This window comes from Netta rufina (assembly GCF_964035555.1).
Source record: "Netta rufina genome assembly, chromosome: 14".
In the NCBI taxonomy this organism is placed as follows: Eukaryota; Metazoa; Chordata; class Aves; order Anseriformes; family Anatidae; genus Netta; species Netta rufina.
In genome coordinates, this window is record NC_140137.1 from 7,940,586 (window position 1) to 7,959,847 (window position 19,262).

General features: G+C 57.6%; 3 protein-coding genes across 3 annotated transcripts; 1 reads left to right on the top strand and 2 right to left on the bottom strand.

Annotated features, from left to right (window-relative positions):
* Positions 1-2,159: 2,159 nt before the first annotated feature.
* On the top strand, positions 2,160-10,895 carry PAIP2 (poly(A) binding protein interacting protein 2). Its single transcript, XM_084295230.1, has 5 exons — positions 2,160-2,305; positions 2,757-2,839; positions 5,978-6,135; positions 8,375-8,554; positions 9,803-10,895. The coding sequence occupies exons 3-5, from the start codon at positions 5,998-6,000 to the stop codon at positions 9,866-9,868; spliced, it is 384 nt and encodes a 127-aa protein (XP_084151356.1). The 5' UTR covers positions 2,160-2,305; positions 2,757-2,839; positions 5,978-5,997; the 3' UTR covers positions 9,869-10,895.
* Positions 10,896-13,440: 2,545 nt separating this feature from the next.
* On the bottom strand, positions 13,441-17,489 carry SLC23A1 (solute carrier family 23 member 1; the record flags this gene model as incomplete). The annotated part of the gene is given in 16 exon segments (XM_084295030.1): positions 13,441-13,694; positions 13,776-13,871; positions 14,232-14,375; positions 14,596-14,725; positions 14,805-14,910; positions 15,127-15,274; positions 15,408-15,564; positions 15,654-15,774; positions 15,887-16,068; positions 16,147-16,214; positions 16,299-16,387; positions 16,465-16,622; positions 16,710-16,820; positions 16,823-16,837; positions 16,921-16,983; positions 17,454-17,489. Coding segments are annotated over 16 exon segments (1,878 nt in total).
* Positions 17,490-17,951: 462 nt separating this feature from the next.
* MZB1 (marginal zone B and B1 cell specific protein) lies at positions 17,952-18,871 on the bottom strand (the record flags this gene model as incomplete). Its single annotated transcript, XM_084295391.1, has 4 exons — positions 17,952-18,138; positions 18,210-18,314; positions 18,423-18,529; positions 18,677-18,871. The coding sequence occupies 4 exons, from the start codon at positions 18,869-18,871 to the stop codon at positions 17,952-17,954; spliced, it is 594 nt and encodes a 197-aa protein (XP_084151517.1).
* Between the last annotated feature and the right edge of the window lie 391 nt (positions 18,872-19,262).

The window sequence follows — 19,262 nt, forward strand, 5'->3', positions numbered from 1 at the left end:
TAGTCATGAAATGTAAGCAGCTGATGTGCAATTTTTTGATATACTATTTAAATAAATCTTAACATGCAGTGACTTTCTACAAGAATAAGTTACTGCTTTGTACATGACACTTGTTAGTGTAACGTGGTTGGACATATTTAGTCTCAAAACTTCTCTGCTGCTTACTTAGGCCCCTAAAAGAAACTGCGCATAACAGAAACCCGCCAGTCAGTTCTGTTGTAACTAACTCACAGCGATGTTCTTGGCTCCCTGCTTGCCTGTAATGACACTTGTCATTCATCCATCTCCAAGAGGCTGCTTGGTTCATCACTCAAAGCAGTCATTTAATCTTTGTCAGTCATGCTACTTATCAAAAGATGATGGATAAATGAATATTTTGAAGGAGAGAGGCAGAATTATGAGGTGTTGCCCTCCTGCAAGCATTTTAATGCTATTTCCTTACACCATACACAGCTACGATTAATGTATTGAAGTTGTACGGCTATGTTCTGTTTGTAAAGTAGCATTTCCTTACCTATTGTGATCACCTTAAATAGCAGAATACCTGTTCAGTGATCGTGGATCTGGTGTCCTTAGCCTGAGTAAATGCTAACCTGGGTAACTGATTGGGATTAAACTATACTAAAATGGTAGGGTCATGTTTAGTGTCTAAACAAAGAAATCCCAGGCATAAAGGAGTTGCAGCACAGTCCCAATGCAGAGGTCACAAGTCTCTGGCTCTCATTAACTCCAGCTCAGTTCCTGAACTTGGTGGAAGTTGGATCTCTCTCATGTATGTACTTTCAGAGCCTTGCTAGGCTGTATAAAAGCCTTCAGTACCTGTACACAAGCACAGTGCTGTGTCCAGGAACTAAGTCAAACCTGTTCTGCTGAAAGGTGTCTCGTTATATGCAAAGGGCCAGGAGAAAATGCATGCATTATGCTAATATGTGACAAAAAGAAAGCTCTCCTTAACTTGAGGAGAGATGCCAGGAGCATGCTTGGATGGCAGAAGGGTGTGTAGTCTTGCCATGAACTACTTGTGCTTCGGAATAACTCTGCACCGCGAAGGGATGGAGGGGAAATGGAGCAGAACAGGAGCCGTGGGTGTGAAAGGCTAGATGCAGGCTCACTGATCTGGATGCCAGCAATCGTGTACGAATTTCAACTCAGAAAAAGAATTCCTGAGGCTGTTGTTTCTTTGCTGCCTGTGTAGTTCAGAGGCAGACCTGAGGCCCTGGGCTTGCTGAACAATGGGCAGTAGAAGCCACCTCTGCTACAGCTGAGAAAGGCACGGGTAACGGTGGGGTTCGTTAAAGTACAGCTGGACATTGTGAAAATAAGAACAATAGTAAAATCTGTATACAACGCTGCATTCAAGGTGGAATCTACCCTCAGGAAAAAAATAAGTAAACAAACTTTACGAGTCAGTTAGCCCTTACTAAACTTGGGAAGGAAGGAACGGGCTGAGGAGGGCAATGCTGACGAGTTACCCTCCACGTTCCCTGCCTCCTGAGGGGGCAGCTCGCCCGCCCGCCCGCAGGAGCCTTTCCAGCCCGACAGGTGCTGCTGGGAAAGGGCAAAACCAAACAGCTGCAGTGATCTGTTCACGTTTGGCAGCTTTTTAACCCTGCAGCCACTCAGACTGACATTTCCCTATCCCACAGCGTTACTCCCGGGTTAGTCAGGGTTATGGACAGTTTCTGTGCAGCTTTGGCACAGCGCTGCCCAGCTGCTGCCTTCGCTGTTGTGCACACAAAGGGCTTAAGATGGCAGCCCCGGAAGGCAGACGTTCCCCTCGGGTTTTATGTGGATGATCAGAAGAGAATAACGCGTTTTGTCGCCCGTTTTTTGTGACGGGGAGGATTGGGGCGGGGGGCTCTGTGCAGCTCCCACCTCAGGGCCCTGCTCCCTGCCCCCCCCCGCCTCCATCCCAGGCGGCGCCACAAGATGGCGGCTTGCCGCCCCGCCGGGACTACACCTCCCGGCATGCCCCGCGAGGCGGCCGGAGCGCGGCGCGAAATGGCCGCCGGCCTCCCCCCCCCGCGACTACAACTCCCGGCACGCCCCGCGCCGCCGCCGACCAACTCGCGGCGGCGGCGGCTCTGGCCTCGCTCGGCTGGGGGCGTGTCCCGCGCGGTCCCGCAGGTAGCGGAAGTGACCTCACATCCGGCGGGGCTGCGGCGCTGGGAGGGGAGCGGGGCGGCGGGGAGGACGCGGCGCGGGGCGGAGCGGGGCAGCGGCGGCGGCTCGGAGCCGGGCGGGCGCACCCGCGGCCTTCCCATCCCTTCCCATCCCCTCACCCTTCCCCTCACCCTCGGAGCAGGTGAGCGGCGCCGCCCGGGATGCGGCCAACGCGGCGGGGTGTGGGGGGGGCGCCACCACCGGGGGGAGGCCGCGCGCTCCTCCCCTCCCCTCCCCTCCCAGCCCCTCACGTCCCATCCCCGTCCCCTCGGCCCCGGCCCCGGCCCGCCGCCTCCTCCCCGTTCGCGGCGCCCCCCTGCGGCGGCCCCATTGTCTGCGGCGTTCATCCGGGTCCTGCCGGAGGGGGGGGGGGCGAGGGGGGGAGCGGGGCCTGACGGGATCCGGGCCCCCCCCCCTCAGCGGGGCGGCCCCTTGTGGGCGAACAAAGCCCGCGCGGGGCGGGGGGAGCGGGGCCGGGCCCTGCCTCAGCCCCCGCTCCCCGGCACGCCCCCAACTGGGGAGCTCCCGGTGTATGCACGCCCCCCCCCCCCGTGCCGTGCTCACAAACACCGCCTTGTTTTTGTTTCCTCAAGGCCTTGGAGCTGGGGCTCGCTGTGCGCAACCGGACCCGCCGACCTGCTGTGCCGGAGTAGGCGTTAGATAAAAGCTGCCTCAGGTTGGTGTTTTGGAAGCTGCGTTTGCAATCCCGACCCCTTGGGCTCTACCCGTGCATGGTGCGGGGCTGGCTGCGGGTCCAAACACAGCACAGCCCCTGAGAAACAGCGCTCCGCAGGCCCCAGGCGTTGTGAGCTCTGCGCTGCCTGCAGAACACACGCAGTCAGCCCCGAGTTCTGCTGTTATTGCATGGTTAACGCCTGGATTCTGATAGTTCCTTAGACAAAAGCCCTGCTTTTTTCAGCCTTTCCTTGTGCACTTACACTGTTCTTTCTGCATCTTCCCACCCACCCCGTCCCAGGACAGCTCGGGGCTGAGTCTTGCAGCATTTGGCTGTGGCAGGGCTCTCCATCTTTTCTGTTTCCCAGCACTACTAATGCTGTTTTTTCCTCGTCTTAGTGTCAGGAGCTTTGAGATCCTCTGCTCTCCACCTATTCCCAGATGGAAAATGTATTCCTACTCATGACTGTAGTGTCGCCTGCCACCGTGCCTTGTTTTCTCCAACAGCCTTCTCAGATCGTGCCTTTTTGGAAGGCTGAGGTGGCATTTGGCTCTCCTCCTCGGAGCTGCCTGCATCTAATACTAGCGAGCAGATGAGACTGTTCTCATCCTTGTTGAGCACAGAAGGCCAACTGATTCCTATCTTGAAAGGGTGCAGTGGGAAGCTCCACGCAGAGCATTTCATTACGAGTGGCAGAAAATCCAATTACAAGGAGTGCCGTGTCTGGGCACTGGCCTGGGGCTCCCTAGCTGTTAATGCTGGGTGAGCGTTCACACGTTTGCCTATAAAAACAGATCAGCAGGCGTGGGGCCTCAGCAGATAAACAGCCAGCGTTCAGGCTGAGGCCTTGGGGGCTCACCCTTGAGCAGTAATGGAAAAAGTTGTTTCAGTCCCAAGACAAAATGCTGTGCTTCTTTTCCCCTCTCCAAAACCAAAGGGTTCTTCCTCAGTGTTTAAGAACTGGGAAAACTGGCTGGTGATTTAACAAATGAACCTCTCAGGTCTTTATAACGGGGAGGGGTTTTGTTTGTTTTTTAACCTCTGTGAACGTGTCTGGGTGCAGTGGTTGTGTGCAGGAGCTCCCTGGCATTTGGCCTGAGTACCTTGGGCTGCTCATGCAGCTTCTCACCTCTAGCACACGTTGTTGGTGTGCGTAAAATCCAGTGGAATATTAGTATCGAGATGCACCTCACCAAAGAAAAGGCGAAAAGATGTACTAACAAAAAAAATACATAGGCTTTTCAGACTGAGGTCGTTTGTTTGTTTTAGGCCATGCTGTTTGTGAGCCTGTGAGCAGCCGAAGCTGCTTCCAACAGCTCCAGGCTGCAGTTGGGGTGCTGAACGCACCGCACCGTCTTTTCCTGTCTCACGTTAAACGCTGCCAGAAATCCTTTGGAAGTTTGTTTTGAGAGAACATCAAAAAGAACTTGTTTGCTGCTGCTGGAATACCCCAGTTTCTGGTCTCATTTGTTGTACTTCCTAGGGAGCTAAACTGACTTCCGTACTCGGGCTTGCCTTTGATTTAAAAACCTCGAGGAGAGCCAAGCAGGCGAGTTCCTTTTTCCTTGTGCTTTTCTTAATTGATCATTTGGATGTGGTGGGTCTCAGCCCTGGTGTTACCAAGAACAAACCGCGGAGTAAATCTTGCCTTAATTCCACAGATATTAGGGCTGACGGCAGCTCCTCTTTCCCTTTGTATTTCAGCACGATAAGCCCTGGCACTGTAACAGCAACGAGGGCTGTACCTCGATAGCTGCTTCCCCCAGTAAATCACTTCTGATACGCAGACAACTAGTTCGGGCGTTGATTTGAGAACAAAATAGAAATAATTTTTCCTCAGTGCTTTGCTGATTGCCCATTTTTAGCACACTGTTTGGTCCTAAGCTGAAAATTGTTACCAGTCCCAGACGGCTGTTACAGAAGGAGCGTGGCTTCATGGCTAGGTGCTGAGCTACCGGGTGAGCCTGTAGGTCATCGTGGTCCCCCTGAAAATACACCAAAAGGCTAGAAAAGCACCCAAGATTAATTATTGTGATTTAATTCTTTCGTGCTGTTGTCAGGACGTTCAGCACTGCCGTATCGGTATCTAAAAATACTCGGCTTTGGCAGCATTTATAGTCCTGCTGGAGCACGGTGTAGGAAGAACAATAGGATCACCTCGCTGCAGCACAAGTAAGATTTTTCCATACAGAACCTCAGGTGTCTCTGAGCTTCAATGCCTTGCAAGCCCGACGGAAAGGCTGCAATATAGTTTGTTTTTATTAAAATAAAAGTCTAAATTTGGGTTTTGTCCTGCTTTTAGTCATGGGTAGGTGGAACAAAACGCGCTTCCCAGCTCTGCCTTGGCTCCCCGAGCTGCGCTGTCACGGGCTGCGGACACGCAGAAACGCTGAGCGCTCTCCGGACGTGACTCGGGCCACGTTAATGAAGTGGGACGAGAGGCAAGCACGTGCTGTCTGCCACTTCCCAGCGCCTTTACCTGAAGCTTCTCAATCAGGGGGCTTTTGCTAATGAAGGAGCTGTAAGAACTTACACCAAATCGGCTCTGTGAGGAATCAGCACGTGGTGCTTGCTGCCTGTGGGAGCTTGCAAGCTTCCTGGGCAGTGAAACAGCCGTGAAAATTGGTTCGTGCGATCACAGAATCTGTCCTGTAACCAAATTTGGGTGCTCTAAAAGTTGCGCTGGAGTTTCCTGTGCCACGGATACCTGTGGAAGTTCCCCTGAGCAGCGCTGACACCGGGCAGCTGATTCCCAGGGGAGTTGGGTAAAACTCAGATGAAAGCTTGAGAATTATTTTTGGAAAACAAATTTTCCTTTTGTTTCTCGAATGTCACCTTAAATACTCTCTTTCACAAGCATGCGTGATTTCCAAGTTCTCTGACACTTTTATTTGGCCTCGGTGCTTGGCATTTGCTGATTGGGTGAGATTTAATTTGGCAAAGTCCCCTGAATCTGCACACAATGGGCATGGCGCTTCTGGTGCTGCCCCTCGTTCTGGTGTCATTTACACCGTGCTTACGGGGAAGCCACCTGGAGCCCTCGCAGGGAGCTGCAGCCTTCCCCTGGGCTGGGTTTATGCAGAAGCGGGGCGATGAGCGAATCCGCACGTCTTTAATTACCGCCTCTCTTAATTGCAGACCAGATCACAGACGCAGCCATGAAAGATCCAAGTCGCAGCAGCACTAGCCCCAGCATCATCAGCGAAGATGTGATTATCAACGGGCACTCCCACGAAGATGACAATCCCTTTGCGGAGTACATGTGGATGGAGAATGAAGAGGAGTTCAACAGGCAGGCAAGTTGCTCCCCTCCGTGGCTGTCCCGTGCCTGGGGTCCGAGGCTGGGAGTCCTTTAGTGCTGGGGTTTTTAGATGGGGGCAGCAGGCTGGTAGGGTTTTCTCCAGCAATAAATACTTATTTTCTGTAATCTCGGTGAGAAACGGGGGAGGTGCAGAATGTTTAAATGCAGCCATTAACTGCCTCCTGCTGCGGGGAGGAGGAAGCAACGTAGCTGGCGGAGTTTAAGTGGCATTTTGGAAAGGGCTGGGCCTGCCGGGCTGCTGAGCCGCTCCGCTGCTGCGTGTGCAGACACGCCGGGGCTGGGTGCGCTCAGGTGCCTGCCTGCCTCGCCAGCGGGGCTGTTGCTCACAGGGGAGTTGCTGGACAGGGCTGCGGGGTGACGGTCCCGTCCGGGTTGCTCAATGCTCCGTAACTCACAGCTGGGGTTGGCAGCCTGGCTGGGAGGAGGCTTTAAGTTCAGCTTCCCCCTTACAGCTGGGCACAGCTGGAGCCTGGGAGCAGCCCCCCTCTCTGCAGTGCCCTTTTCTCCATCGTTACTTGGTTTTTGCACTCACGTCGCTGCCTTCTCAGTGCTCCACTAGAGCACGAGCGCGCTGCGGGCTCTGAGGCAGCACTTATGGTGTGACTGCAGCCCTCTTCGGGGTGCCAAGCTAATCCCAAATTCAGGCTGCTGACAAAAAGTCCTCTTGTGCGTGTGCCAGGATGGCCGCGGTGTCGCTTCCTGTTCGGTGGGGTTTTCCTCCTGGCTGGGATTAGCCCGCAGGATGTGCAGCACCTGGGGAGTGAGCTGGGGGTTGTGCTGTGGATAAATCTCTTCTCAGCTCTGTGTTTGGGGTGCGGGACAGGTGGGGGAGGAGAGGAGAATGGGCACAGGCAGACGCCGTGTGCCGGCCTCTCCTCTTGCTGCTGGAGGCACAGCCCTCAGGGGGAAACCGAGCAAGTTAAACGGGCTGGAGAACACAAGTGGGCAGTGTCCGTTTTGGGACATTTGGGGAATTAAACACCATTTCCTGCTGCTGCTGTTGGAAGCACCTGTAGGGATGCAACCGTGGAACGAAAAACCTGCAGTCAGGCCCCCCTGTGTAACCCTAGCTCATGGCCGTGTGCCCACGGCTTCCTTTTCCCCACACACAGGATGGAGGATCTGCACGAGGAGGAGGATTGGAGGCTGCTGCCCTCTCTGGGGTGCTTTGCCAGGGAAATTAATAAGTCAGTGTCCCAGGTGGGGTTTGAATTGTCTGGACAGTCTCAGAGCAGTCCGTAATGAGTCCCAGCGCCTCAGGAGCTGTGCCTCTGGAGCACGAAGCAAGCTGGTGCATCTGTTTGACCCGAGGCACAAGGGACCAGGATTTTATGGGAATCCTGAACTCTGACACTGCCTTCTGGAATGTTAATTTCCACTTCAGGATTGAGTGTGTTTGATTTCAGAGTAAAGGATAAATAGGTAAACTTGTTTAAGCTTCCACTGAACGAACTTTAAATCTGCTCTGATTTTTTTTCCCCCTGTGTCCGGCAAGTCATTTGCATCAGCTTTTGTTTCCCTGCTTTCCACCCTGGAGCACCGTGATACAGGACACGGGAAATGTGTCAGCATCAACACCCTCCGAAGCTCGTTCACTGAACAACCAAACAGAGCTTCCCTTTAATCTTTGCTGTGCGTGTCGGTTCTGCCTCAGTTGATTTATCCTGCTTTTGGGACTGCAGGTCAGCATTCCTAGTGACTGCCAACATCGTGTGGAGTTCCTTACAGCTGCGCTGTGTGAACACAACCGTAGGAGATGCTGCCTGTTCCCTGCTCCCAGTGACAGGCAGTCATTTTTCTTCCCCTCAAGAGCCTTGCAGGACACTTCTCTGCGGAGCGTGCCGCAGGCTGGATGTGTTGCCCCTGGTTCCTTTCTTCGTGCTTCCAGCGGGCTCAGCCCAGGCTGGCTGGCACAGCTGGCATTTCCCCCTGAACGGGCGTGCTGCTGCCTGTGCTCGTTAACAAGCTCTCCGTGGTAAGTGTGCAAACTGAACAGCCAGGGCTGCCGCTCCCTTCCAGCTGCGAGTTCCAGAGACAACACACTTTCTGATGTGAAAAAATCAGAGCTGCCTGCCTTCCTGCAGCACGGGCACGGCGTTCTGCCAGGCGTCCCATGGTGTAGCTAGAAAGAGGGTCGGTTTTAGGTACAAAAAGCTCGAAGACATGAGTCTTCAATAGCTTTGTTGATGAAGCAGCTTCTTCTTGTTCTGTAGATCGAAGAGGAGTTGTGGGAAGAAGAGTTTATTGAGCGCTGCTTCCAGGAGATGCTGGAAGAAGAGGAGGAGCACGAGTGGTTTATTCCAGCCCGTGATCTCCCACAAACAATGGATCAAATCCAGGACCAGTTCAATGACCTTGTTATCAGTGACAGCTCATCACTGGAGGATCTGGTGGTAAATGCAGTTTCTGATCATTATATTTCCATAACTTCACACCTCTCTTTGTCCAGGGTTGATTTTTCTTGCTGTTAATGGCAGCAGAAAATCCTTTATGTGTGGGCTGGGGACTCTGAAGCCACGTGTGGCTGTGGTGGAGGGAGAAGCATGGAAGGGCTGTGTAAGGTGTGCTTCCTCAGGTGACAGAACCTCTTCCGTGCCTTTCTGCCATACCCCTGGGGTGCCTCTCCTCGGCCACGGCATAAATTCAAGCAGGTTTGGGTATGCATGCTATGTTGTGAAGGGAAGGTGGTGAGTGGAGCATGCTGGCTGCGAGGTGCCATGGGAGGACTGTAAAAGTTTAATTCAGCATCTGTCAACACTTAGGTAGGTACAAATCATCCTGAGGTCTGATCTGGACCACGCGTACCACAGCAGAACTCTTTAGAGAAGTTCTAAGGAAGAGGGAAGCAGCTAAACTGATTATTTCCCTCTATTCCTGCTGTCTGGCTTCCTCTAGAGCTTAACTGAGAGGAAAGGGCAGTGGGCACACATTTTTCCCGAATGCGGTGCAGAGTTGCTGATGTAGGTAGTACAAGAGGCACAGTCACAGCACACACTGCTGTGAGATTCAGATGCAGGCACACCAACCTTCCCAAGCTTAAGCAGCTTAGACCCAAGAACATAAAAGCCTAATCCTCCGTTTCTTTTTTAATGGTAAAGAGCTCATTTTGGAGGTGCTGTCTCCCCACCTTGAACTGCAGATTCTCGCAGAGCAGCTGCTTGCCAAGTGGGAGGACAGGGTAGTCACAGACACCGAAATGAAACAGTGCGGTGCTCATACATGTTCAATTCCCAGAAGTGGCTTAAGTTCCTGGAGCAAGTCTCTTCTTGCTTAAATAAGCAAGATCTAAAAGCCTCGTGGCACGTTTAACAGCTTAACTACAGAAAAAGCTATTTCAGCATTCACTGACGTTGCGGGTCCTGGTGCATGCCTGTGGGTTTTGTGTTTGTTTCCCATTCACTGAGCCCTCCTCTGACTGAAACGGCCAGGTGGTGCTAGTGGAGGATCAGGTACTAGCACAGAGTGGGCTTTTCTCATGAGCATGGAGATTTTAGCATAAGCAGAAACCGTGTTGTGTGCCTGACTGTAACTCTGAATGTTCTCTAAACGTTCCTCATGCCGCCCGCCTAGAATTGTGTTCAGTTTGGGAGTGGAGGATGAAAATAATGATTCAACTGGAGTTCTGTTTTTCTCTTCCTCAGGTCAAGAGTAATCTGAATCCAAACGCAAAGGAGTTTGTTCCTGGGGTGAAGTACTTAAATATTTGAGTAGACTGGGCCCTCTTTTGGTGGATGTAGCACAATTTCCACACTGTGAAGCCAGTATTAGAAGATTTAATTGTAAAAGCTCTCTCTTCTTGTCACTGTGTTACACTTATGCATTGCCAAAGTTTTGTTAGTCTTGCATGCTCAATAAAAGTGCTGAGACTGTTATTAAGTAAATCTGTCAAAAGTTTAATGGAAACATAATTGGACCCTGGCTCTCTGCAAAGGAGACAGTGAGGTAGGAAGCACCAGTCAAGTTGAGACAAAGTACCACATTTATAAAACCTTCTGCAGACTCTGTCTTTTTAAATAGGACTTGCAATTTGCTTTGGATGGTCTGTTTTTAACTAAAGATGTGTTAACTGGTGCTAGTTTGCACCTGATAATGCCTTAACTTTAAAACGAAAGCAAGGTTATCTGATTGTTATGCAAATTAGCTAACTTTCCTTTGAACTATCAGTATTGTTACTAATGTTACTTTTTTCCCCTTAAAAAAGAATTCATGCTTCTTTTAAGCAGCGTGAGCTTTAACAGAAATTTTACAGACCTGTACAGAGTCGTAGATCTCAGCTACTGAACTAACATCCAAGTGATCGGAAGGAAGAAATTCCCTTACTTGCAGTGTGTTATCATGTTAGAAATGTTTCACTTCCTAATTATGTTAAAGGACACGTGAGTTTCATCACAATTTCTTCCAAGAACCCGGATACATACATAGCACTGCCTATGTAACTTTTAGCTTACAACTTTATTATAGCTGGATTTAACCGAGAAAACCCTAGCATTAGTGATTTGAGTGGTGCTTTTTTCCCTTGCTTTGTTTAATCATCACTACACAATAGTCTACAGCACAATGACTTTTTTTTTTTTCTTTTAATAAAGCTAGAACAGTTTTGGCTTCTTAAACTTCATATTTGGGTAGGTTAAGCTGCCATACGTGTTCAGTGTGAATAGTGTTTAAGTTGAAAATATTGTAAAAAAATTATATTTTTTCAAAAATATTTAAAAAAATAAATAATAGTAGAAATGATTTGGTGGCTGTCTCATCAATCTGCATCTCACCTGGAGTCTCATTCGGCAGGGGGAAGGGGTGACGTGCTGCTGCGCATCAGGGACGGTGCCCATAGGGCTGCTTGTGACAGGATAGCCCCAGGTGATCTGAGCTTGGGCTCTGGCTGCTCTTTTCTGTCCTCTGACTGCTCTGCGTGTTTGCCTGGCCATAGTTTCCTTCGTTCTCATCACTGCTAATCCTAGTTCAGCCCCACTGTTTTTGGCAGCACAGGAAGTCCCAGTTAGCAGCTGATGGCACTATATAAAACTGCTGCCTGACGCAGGCTTTCGGAGGCTTTGGCAGGGCAGCTGCTGGAGCCGGGGTGCTGTCGGTGGCCGTTCTCCCTGCACAAACCCCACAGAGCCGCAGGAAGGGCTGAGCGAGCTGCGGGGTGCCCACAGGGGTCAGGTCTCCTCCAGCAGCCCTCAGGTAGGGGTCTGAGCCACTCCCGTGTCACAACGTGCTGCTGTATTTAAGCACTGTTGTTTTTGTAAGCCGTGGGTAAGCCCGATGGAAACATGTCCGAGATCACAGGGTGCTGTAGGACAGGAAGAGCGAGGCGCTGCCTTTGCTCTGCTGTTAGCTTCCTCCATAACCACTTGGCTTTGCTGCCAGTCTCGCTCCAGCTGGAAAATCTGCTCTCCTGAGGAATCCAGTCGGACAACTCCTTTTTCTGCTGCTCCGCAGCATCCAGCACAATTTCTCCCAGCTGCCCTGCTGGGCGTTGCCTCCCCTGGCTTTCCCTGCTGGCCTTCCTAGAAGTAACAAACCTACCCCGGTGTTTCTCCTGACTTTGGAAACTGCTTAAACTCGAGCACCTACATGCAGAGGGTCAGGAGGTAGCATCCTGCCATGCTACAGCTGATTTTGGCCAAAGCTGGGGTCCCACCCGAGGAGCCCTGCAGTGCTGGTGGCATTTGCTTTCCCTGCCCTTGTCCCTGAGCTTCCTCTGGGACTTCTCAGCCCCTGTGCAGCCGGCTCGGGGTGAGCGGCAGCTGAGTGTTTCAGCTGGTTGCTGGCGTGGTGAGAAACAGCCAGGCTTGCTGCGGTTTGTTTTTGTGCTTTGTTTTCATCCCAGGCAACTGCACAATCCGGAAAGGTTTGTTAAAGAGCCGAGCTTACTGACGGTGTCTGCAGGGATCCTGGAGGCGGCGGGTAGGACAGGGGAGGGTGCCACGGGGCTGCTCTCAGCCAGGAGCTCATCTAATGAGGTGTTCGGGGCGATCCCTTGCTCTCAGCATCAGCCCTGGACTGAAACCAGAGCAGGGGGCTGGCTGCTGCCTTTTAGGAGTCGCTGGGTCCGAATTGTTTGCTGTGCTGTGTCTGGCTGGGGTGGCGTTAACTCCATGGCAGTCCCTGGAGTGCTGAGTCAGGTTTGTGACCCAGACAAGGCTGGCACGCAGCCTCAAGGCTTCCCCTTCTCCTTGCTCAGCCCACACCCACACCTCTTGTGGGCAAGACGCTGGCAGGGGACTCAGGCAGCACAGCTGGCCGAGGGATACAGCACGCCACGTAGCATCGCCCTCAGCCTGAGAACTGGGACGGGATGGGACGGGACGGGACGGGGAGGTTCTCCCATTGCTCCGAGCCCCTGGGAGGCGGCGACTCATTGCACTTGCATCACTTGGGACTTAGTGTTTGTTTGTTTTTTCTTCTTCTTTTTTTTTTTTTTTTTTTCCTACCTCCTTTCCTCCTTCACTTACACTTACTCACTTATTAAACTGCCCTTACTTTCACCTGTGAATTTTCCTTTGCTCTTCATGCTCTGCGTGGGGTGAGAGGGAGGGAGGGAGGGAGGGAGGGAGGGAGCAGCTGTCACGGTGCCCAGCTTCCACCTGGGTCCGTATCCGTGTCTGGGTAACCCAGCACTGCCTTCACCTTTGGGTTTTGGGGCTAAACCCCAACCTGAGCCCAGAAACTGGGCTGGGCCGTCAGCGGGAGGCTGTCCTATGCCTTCTGGCACCCTGTGGGGTGGTTCCCTCTGAAGCCTTGAAAATGCAGAAGGGACGAGGGAACAGTGCAGGGAGCAAACACCTCTGGGGCAGGTGGGTTTGGATGTTTTTTTAATGCAGAATCTTAAAACAGAGCGGTCTGATCGCTGTACCCAGCACAGAGCCAGCTGCACCCACTGCAGCCCTGCTGCAGCCAAGGGCGTGGTGTGAAAATCCTTGGCCCTGGCCGGTCCCAGCACCACTGGTTGGAGCTGACGGGCTTCAGCAAAGCTTGGGACACCCCAAGCCAGCGGGAGGCTGAGCTGGGGCGAGCACACGGGGGCTGCTGGTGCTGAGGCCGGCGCCTGGGGAGCCCCCAGGATGGGCTCTGCACGCTAGATTCAGCTAAAGCCAAGCCAGCGCCATCCCCAAAACGCAACCAAATTCCCCCAGCCCCGCGTTCGGGGAAAGAAGCCTCGGCGGGGGTTGCTGGCAGCCCCCCAGCGATGCTGCCGGGTGCGACCCCGGGCTCTCGGCTCGGCTCTTCCCCGCCCCGTGCCCTCCAGCAGCGGGGCCGAGGCGCCGGGTGCCGCTCACACCTTGGTGCAGACGACGAGGCCGTCGGCGCCCTCCTGCGCGCCCTCGGCCGCCGCCGCCGCGTGGCTTTTTCCCGGCCGCCAGCTGAAGCCGGTGAAGAGCGGGCAGATGGGCACGTGGCGCAGCCAGCGGCACCGCCGCACCGCGCCCATCCCGAAGGGGAAGTCGTAGCTCCTCAGGCTGGCCGAGGACGTGCTGTCGGCGTGGGCGCCCGCCTTCCACTGCACCAGTCCCCGCTCCTCGCGCGTCCCTGCGGGCAGCCACAGCCGCCGTGCACCCCGGCACGCCCCCACCGAGCCCCCCGGCTCCCGGCCTGGCCTGCTTTAATTACCCGGGATGGTGTTGTCCAGGATGAAGGCGAGGGAGCCCCCCACAAACATCTCGGTCGTCAGCAGCACCGTCAGGATCTGGTCCAGCTCGGCGACGCCTGCAGGAGGGCAGGGGCTGAGCGGGCACAACAGGGAGCAGAGGGGACACCTGGCACAGGGTGACCCAGGCTGATCAAGTGGTGCCTCGAGGTGTCACTGCCCACTGCAAGCTCTCCTCTACCGCTCTGAGGTTCACTGAGTTTTCAGATTAGCTATGTAAATCCTACCTTGCAGCTGTCGTCCCATTTAAGTCATATTTTTTCCCTATAAATGCACTTAACGCTGTGGGTTGGTGAGCAGAACAGGGTCTGACATGAAGACGTACAGTCCAAGAGATTTGCCCTGCTCGCCCTGAGCACCCTCACCCAGGAATGTGCTGGTGGCAAACCAAGAAAAAGGCTTTTAGCCAGGGACGGTACCTGTGTTAATGGCCTTGGGGTTGGAATCCAGGTAGTTGGGCAGCGTCAGCCCGAAAAACATGGAGAAGCCCAGCACGAAGAGGTTGCGGGAGGAATTCATGTCGACGAACTGCAGGTTGGAGAGGCCGACGGCCGTGATCATGCCTGCAAGCAGAGACGTGGCCGCGTCTGCCTTTGGAGCACACTGCTGGGCCTGGCACAGCTCGCTCCGACCCAGCTGCCGCCCTCGGCACAGCTCAGATCTCATCCGTGGCTTCGCATCCCTTGGGATCCTCGGTCGAAGCTGGGCTGGCGCACGCAGTGCCCAGGTCCCCGGGGAAATGTCCCGACACCAGTTTAGTGGCGCTTCGGGTGGCGCGGTTACCGAACAGCGTGCAGAACATCCCGCCCAGGATGGGGTCTGGCAGCGATGCGAACAGCGCCGTGAACTTGCCGATGGTCCCCAGGACGATCATGATCCCAGCGCCGTACTGGATCACCCTCCTGCTCCCCACCTGCCCGGGGACAGGGGCAGCGCGTGGCCATGGCTGTCCCCGCGCCCAGCCGGGGACCCGTGCGGGGTGCGGGCGGTACCTTGGTGATGCCCAGCACCCCGATGTTGGGGCTGGAGGAGGTGGAGCCGTTGCCGGTTCCCAGCAGCCCCGCGATGATGCAGGAGATGCCCTCGGTGAAAATGCCCCTGGGGGACGAACGGGAGGGGACATCCCTTGGGGTGGGTGGTGGGGATGCACCCAGAGGTGCCGGGACGAGGAGGAGGAGGCCCGGTACCAGCGGGGAACCAGGGCACAAAGCGGCCAAGGGTGCAGGTTTGGAGCCAGGCGCAGGCAGAAGGCAGCTGCTGGGGCGCAGAGCAGTGTCCCTGTCCCCGTCCCCGTCCCCATGGCGCTGGCTGTACCTGTTGATGGCGTGCACCGGGGGAGCGGGTGCCCCCGCCAGCCGCGCGCAGGAGTAGTAATCCCCGATGGACTCGATGATGCCGGCCAGCGTGGCGCTGAACATGCCCAGCACGGCCGCCGAGGTCACCGTGGGCAGCCCCCACTGACCTGCCGAGGGGACACGGCACCGCTCTGGGGACCCGGCACCGCTCCTGGGGGGTACCCCTGGTGCTCCCCGGCCATGCTCCCTGCCCCCTGCCCAGGATGCGGCCGCGGGGCACCCGCGTGTGCTGGCACTCACAGGGGTAGGGGACACGGAACCAGGGTGCCACCGAGAGGATCTCCCCGCGCGCGTCCGTCCTGGCCTTGTAGCCGTACTCCTCGGGGCTGCTGGGGAAGACGCCGGTGCGCGTCAGCAGGTAGCAGAGCAGCCACACCACCATGATGGCCAGGATGATCTGCGGGCAGCGGCCGGGCGTCGCACGGGGATGGGGACACCCCCGGCATCGCTCCCCAGAAGGCCCCCTGTCCCATCCCGTGCCCCTACTGGGAACATCTTGAAGATCTGCACGCGCAGCAGGACGAAGCCCCGTCCCCAGCGGTATCCGGGCAGGCGGATGGTGACGTTCCTCAGGTACTGGGCGAAGAGGACGATGAGGACAATGGACCTGGGGAGAGCAGCGCTCCCTGAGGGCCACCGGCACGCCACCGGTGCCACCCACGCGAGGTGGCACGAGGGCCCCAAAAACCTGCCCCCGTTCCCTGTGCCCGTGGCCCTACAGCGCCGCGATGCCCCAGTGCGAGCCGGCCCGCTCGCCGGCGGCCTGGAAGACGGAGAGGCCGATGAGGGCGACGGTGGGGGTGACGGTCAGCGGCCCGATGTAGCTGAGCAGCGCCCCGGGGAGCCCCAGCAGCCCGATCACCACCTCCACCAGGCTGGACACCACGATGGCCCCCTGGATCTGCGGGGGGACGGTGACACGTGAAGGGGGGGGTCCTGGGGGCTCCGGGGTGGGCACTGGGGGGGGTCCGGGCCGTACCTCTCGCATGCGGGGCTGCCAGATGTGGGAGGTGTTGAGCGGCAGCGTCCAGTTGCCGTAGATCTGCTCTGGGGACGGAGGAGGGGTGAGGTGAGCCCCCGGGGACCCCCAGGAGCCGGTGTCCCCCCCCCAGCAGCACCACCCGGCCCTACCTTCAGGCGGGCAGCGCCACTTCTCCAGCGCCAGGATGGACTTGGCGGGGACGAGGAAGGCCAGAGCGCTCGCCTGGAACAGGGGCAGCCTGGGGACCAGAGGGGACGCCTGCACCCAGCGGCACGGGGACGGGGGCCCGGCGGCGGCGGCGGGGCCGTCCCCTACCTGATGCCCACGGTGGTCTGGATGAGGGTGGTGATGCCGACGCAGGTGAAGATGGTGCCGATGAGGTAGCTGACGGTGAGCTGGTCCTTGCCCACGCACAGGCTCTCGGCCAGCAGGAAGGGGACGGCGATGGTGCCGCTGAAGCAGGTCAGGTAATGCTGGGGACATGGCGGGGAGGGGGGGGGGACACGCACTCAGCAGGGACCGGGGGTGCCTTTGGGGGACGTTTGGGGCCGGCACCGTACCTGGAAGCCCAGCAGGATGCAGAGGTACCAGGGGGGCACGTCCTCGATCTTGTAGAGCATGTCGAACTGCTGCCGGGCCGGGGGGGGGACGGCATCCACCGCGGGGCCCTGGCGCAGGGGGGGCACAGCTGAAGGGGCAGTGCTGTCCCCACTGCCAGCCCCGCGGGAGCCCTCGGGGACGGGGACAGAGCCGTGGGGGCTTGGTGCTCACCCTGCCCGTCCCGTGGGGACGCGGGGGGCCAGCGGGGACGCGGGCGAGGGCCGGGCTGGCGTCCTGGCAGGCAGGGAGAGGCAGCAGGCGGGTCAGCGTCCTGCCGGGCGAGCCATGGGAACGGGGCAGTGGCCTCCTGGGGACACTGGGGATGCAGGGACATCGCCCGGACACCCCCGGCAGGGCTGCGGGCCCCCTGCTCCGAGACCTGACGTTGCAGCGGGGGCATCCCAAGCGCACAAACCCCTCTGGGGTCCCCACCGTGCCGGGGGGGCCTGCAGCATCCCACGGGTGCCGGGAAGGTGGCGAGTCCCTGCTGCAGCATCCCACCTTGTCCCCGGTGTGTCCCCCTGGTCCTGGGCTTCACCGACCTCCCTCAACCTCCCCCCCCAAATCCTTTGCCACCTGCACCTAGCTCACAGCCCCGAGGGGGCTGCTATTTGGGGTGCCACCTCCCCCCTGCCTCCTGCCCCCCGCGGTGCCCCCGGCGATGGGGACGGGGCGAAGGGGGACGGGGACAGAGCCGCGGTCACCTGGGGCTGGGGCAGGTCTCCCGAGTGGGTCCCCATCCTGGGCGGCGCAGGGATGTCACCGCGCGGTGTCTTTTATGGCGACGAGGAGGACTTTAGTCCGCGGGTTGTGAAACTGAGGAGCACAGCGGCAGCAGGGGATGAGCGATTAACTGCTTTAATTAGGGCTGGCACCGCCGTTAGCACCGATTTGGTAAAACATTAGAGCGGGCGGGTTACAGAGTAACGGCCGGGTCGGCGGCACGGGGCACCGGGTGCCACCGGCGATGTCCCCGCGGGCGCGGTGCTGGGATGGGGACAGGGACGAGCGGCGGCGCGGCGTCCCCAGCCTGGTGGTGGCCGGTGACAGCGGGGTGGTGGCCACCTCCCTCGGCGTCCCCGTCACACGTGTCCTGGCGCTGTGGGTACGAAGTCGGCTCCAAAGGTCGCTGGGGCATTAAGCATTAACTGCGCCCGTGGGCGTGGTGGCAGCACCCCAAGGCCCCGGGGCTGTTCCGGGGGCTACAGCTCGTTCTGCAGCGCCTTGGGGGGGGCCGGGCGCCCCGCTTTGCCCCCTGCTGGGGGGGCACAGGGCCCCTTCTCGCCGTGGCACAGCAGCTCCCGCAGCGCTGAGGGGCCTCGTCGGTGCGCCCCGTAGAGCTGCTCCTCGCCCTGCTCGCCCACGAAGCTGTGGCACATCTTGGCCAGCCTGCAAGGAGCAGACAGTGTCAGGGTGTGGTGTGGTGCTTGTCACCCCCCCACCAGCCCCGTGCCCCTCACCTGCTGGGCCACGGGCCCCCCGTCATCGCCACGCTCAGGGGCTGCTGGCTCTGCAGCCCCGGCCCCGTCAGCCGTTTCTCCCCGTTCAGCTCCTGCACGCCGTAGCTGCGGGGGGGACACACGTGGGGTTGGGGGGTCTGTACCCGCTGTGGTGGGTGGTCCCGGGGTGCAGGAGCACCCCGTGGCACTCGGAGTGGGCTGGACGCTACTCACAGCTCCCAGCTCTGCGAGCAGCTCCTCTCCAGCACCTCCACGTAGTCGGATTCGCGCAGCGCCTTCCTGCCCAGCTTCGCCTCTGCCTTGCTCAGCTGCTCCTCCAGCTGGGGCAGAAAGTGGCCGGTGATGGCAGCCCCCTGTGTGACCCCCCGCTCCCACGTTTCTCCCCCTTTCCCCTCCCTCCTCAGCAGCCGAAAGCACGCAGCGAGGTGCCTGACACGGCTGCCCCAGCGGGGTTTCGGGGTGCCCACCTGGAAGGCGATGGCGTAGCAGGCGTCGCAGCGCAGGGACTGGGGCATGTGGGGCGAGTGCAGCTCCTCGGCGCTCAGCTGGGGCGCGGGGATGGAGCGGGAGAAGGATGGGGACGGGGGGTCCTCGCACCCATCCCCGGCCCCCGGCCCCAACACCAGGCTCAGGGCCACGCACGCCGCCAGCACGGGGCGCATCCTGCCTGCAGGGGTGGTGAGCGGTGCCGAAAGTGCAGTGGTGGAGGCGCAGGCGTTATAAACCCTGGGGTGCTGGTGCGCGCCCGGTGCACCTGCATCCGGCCGACGTGCCCCGCGCCACCCGCCCGGCCGTGCTGCCAGCTGTCTGTCCATCCCGGGGCTGCTGAGGGGAGCTCTGCATGGGTTACCCCCACCATCTGCCCCCTCCTTTTTTTTGTTTTTTGGTTTAATTCAGTCCTGTGATGACTGCACCGGTCCTCGTCTCCCCCAAATCCTTCCCAGGGCAGGCTGAACTCTCCAGGGCTGAGGATTTGGGGTCCCACCGATGGTCATAGAAATTCATCCCTGCTGCTGCTCCAGGACCGTGGGATCCACAGCCTCTGCCCCTCTG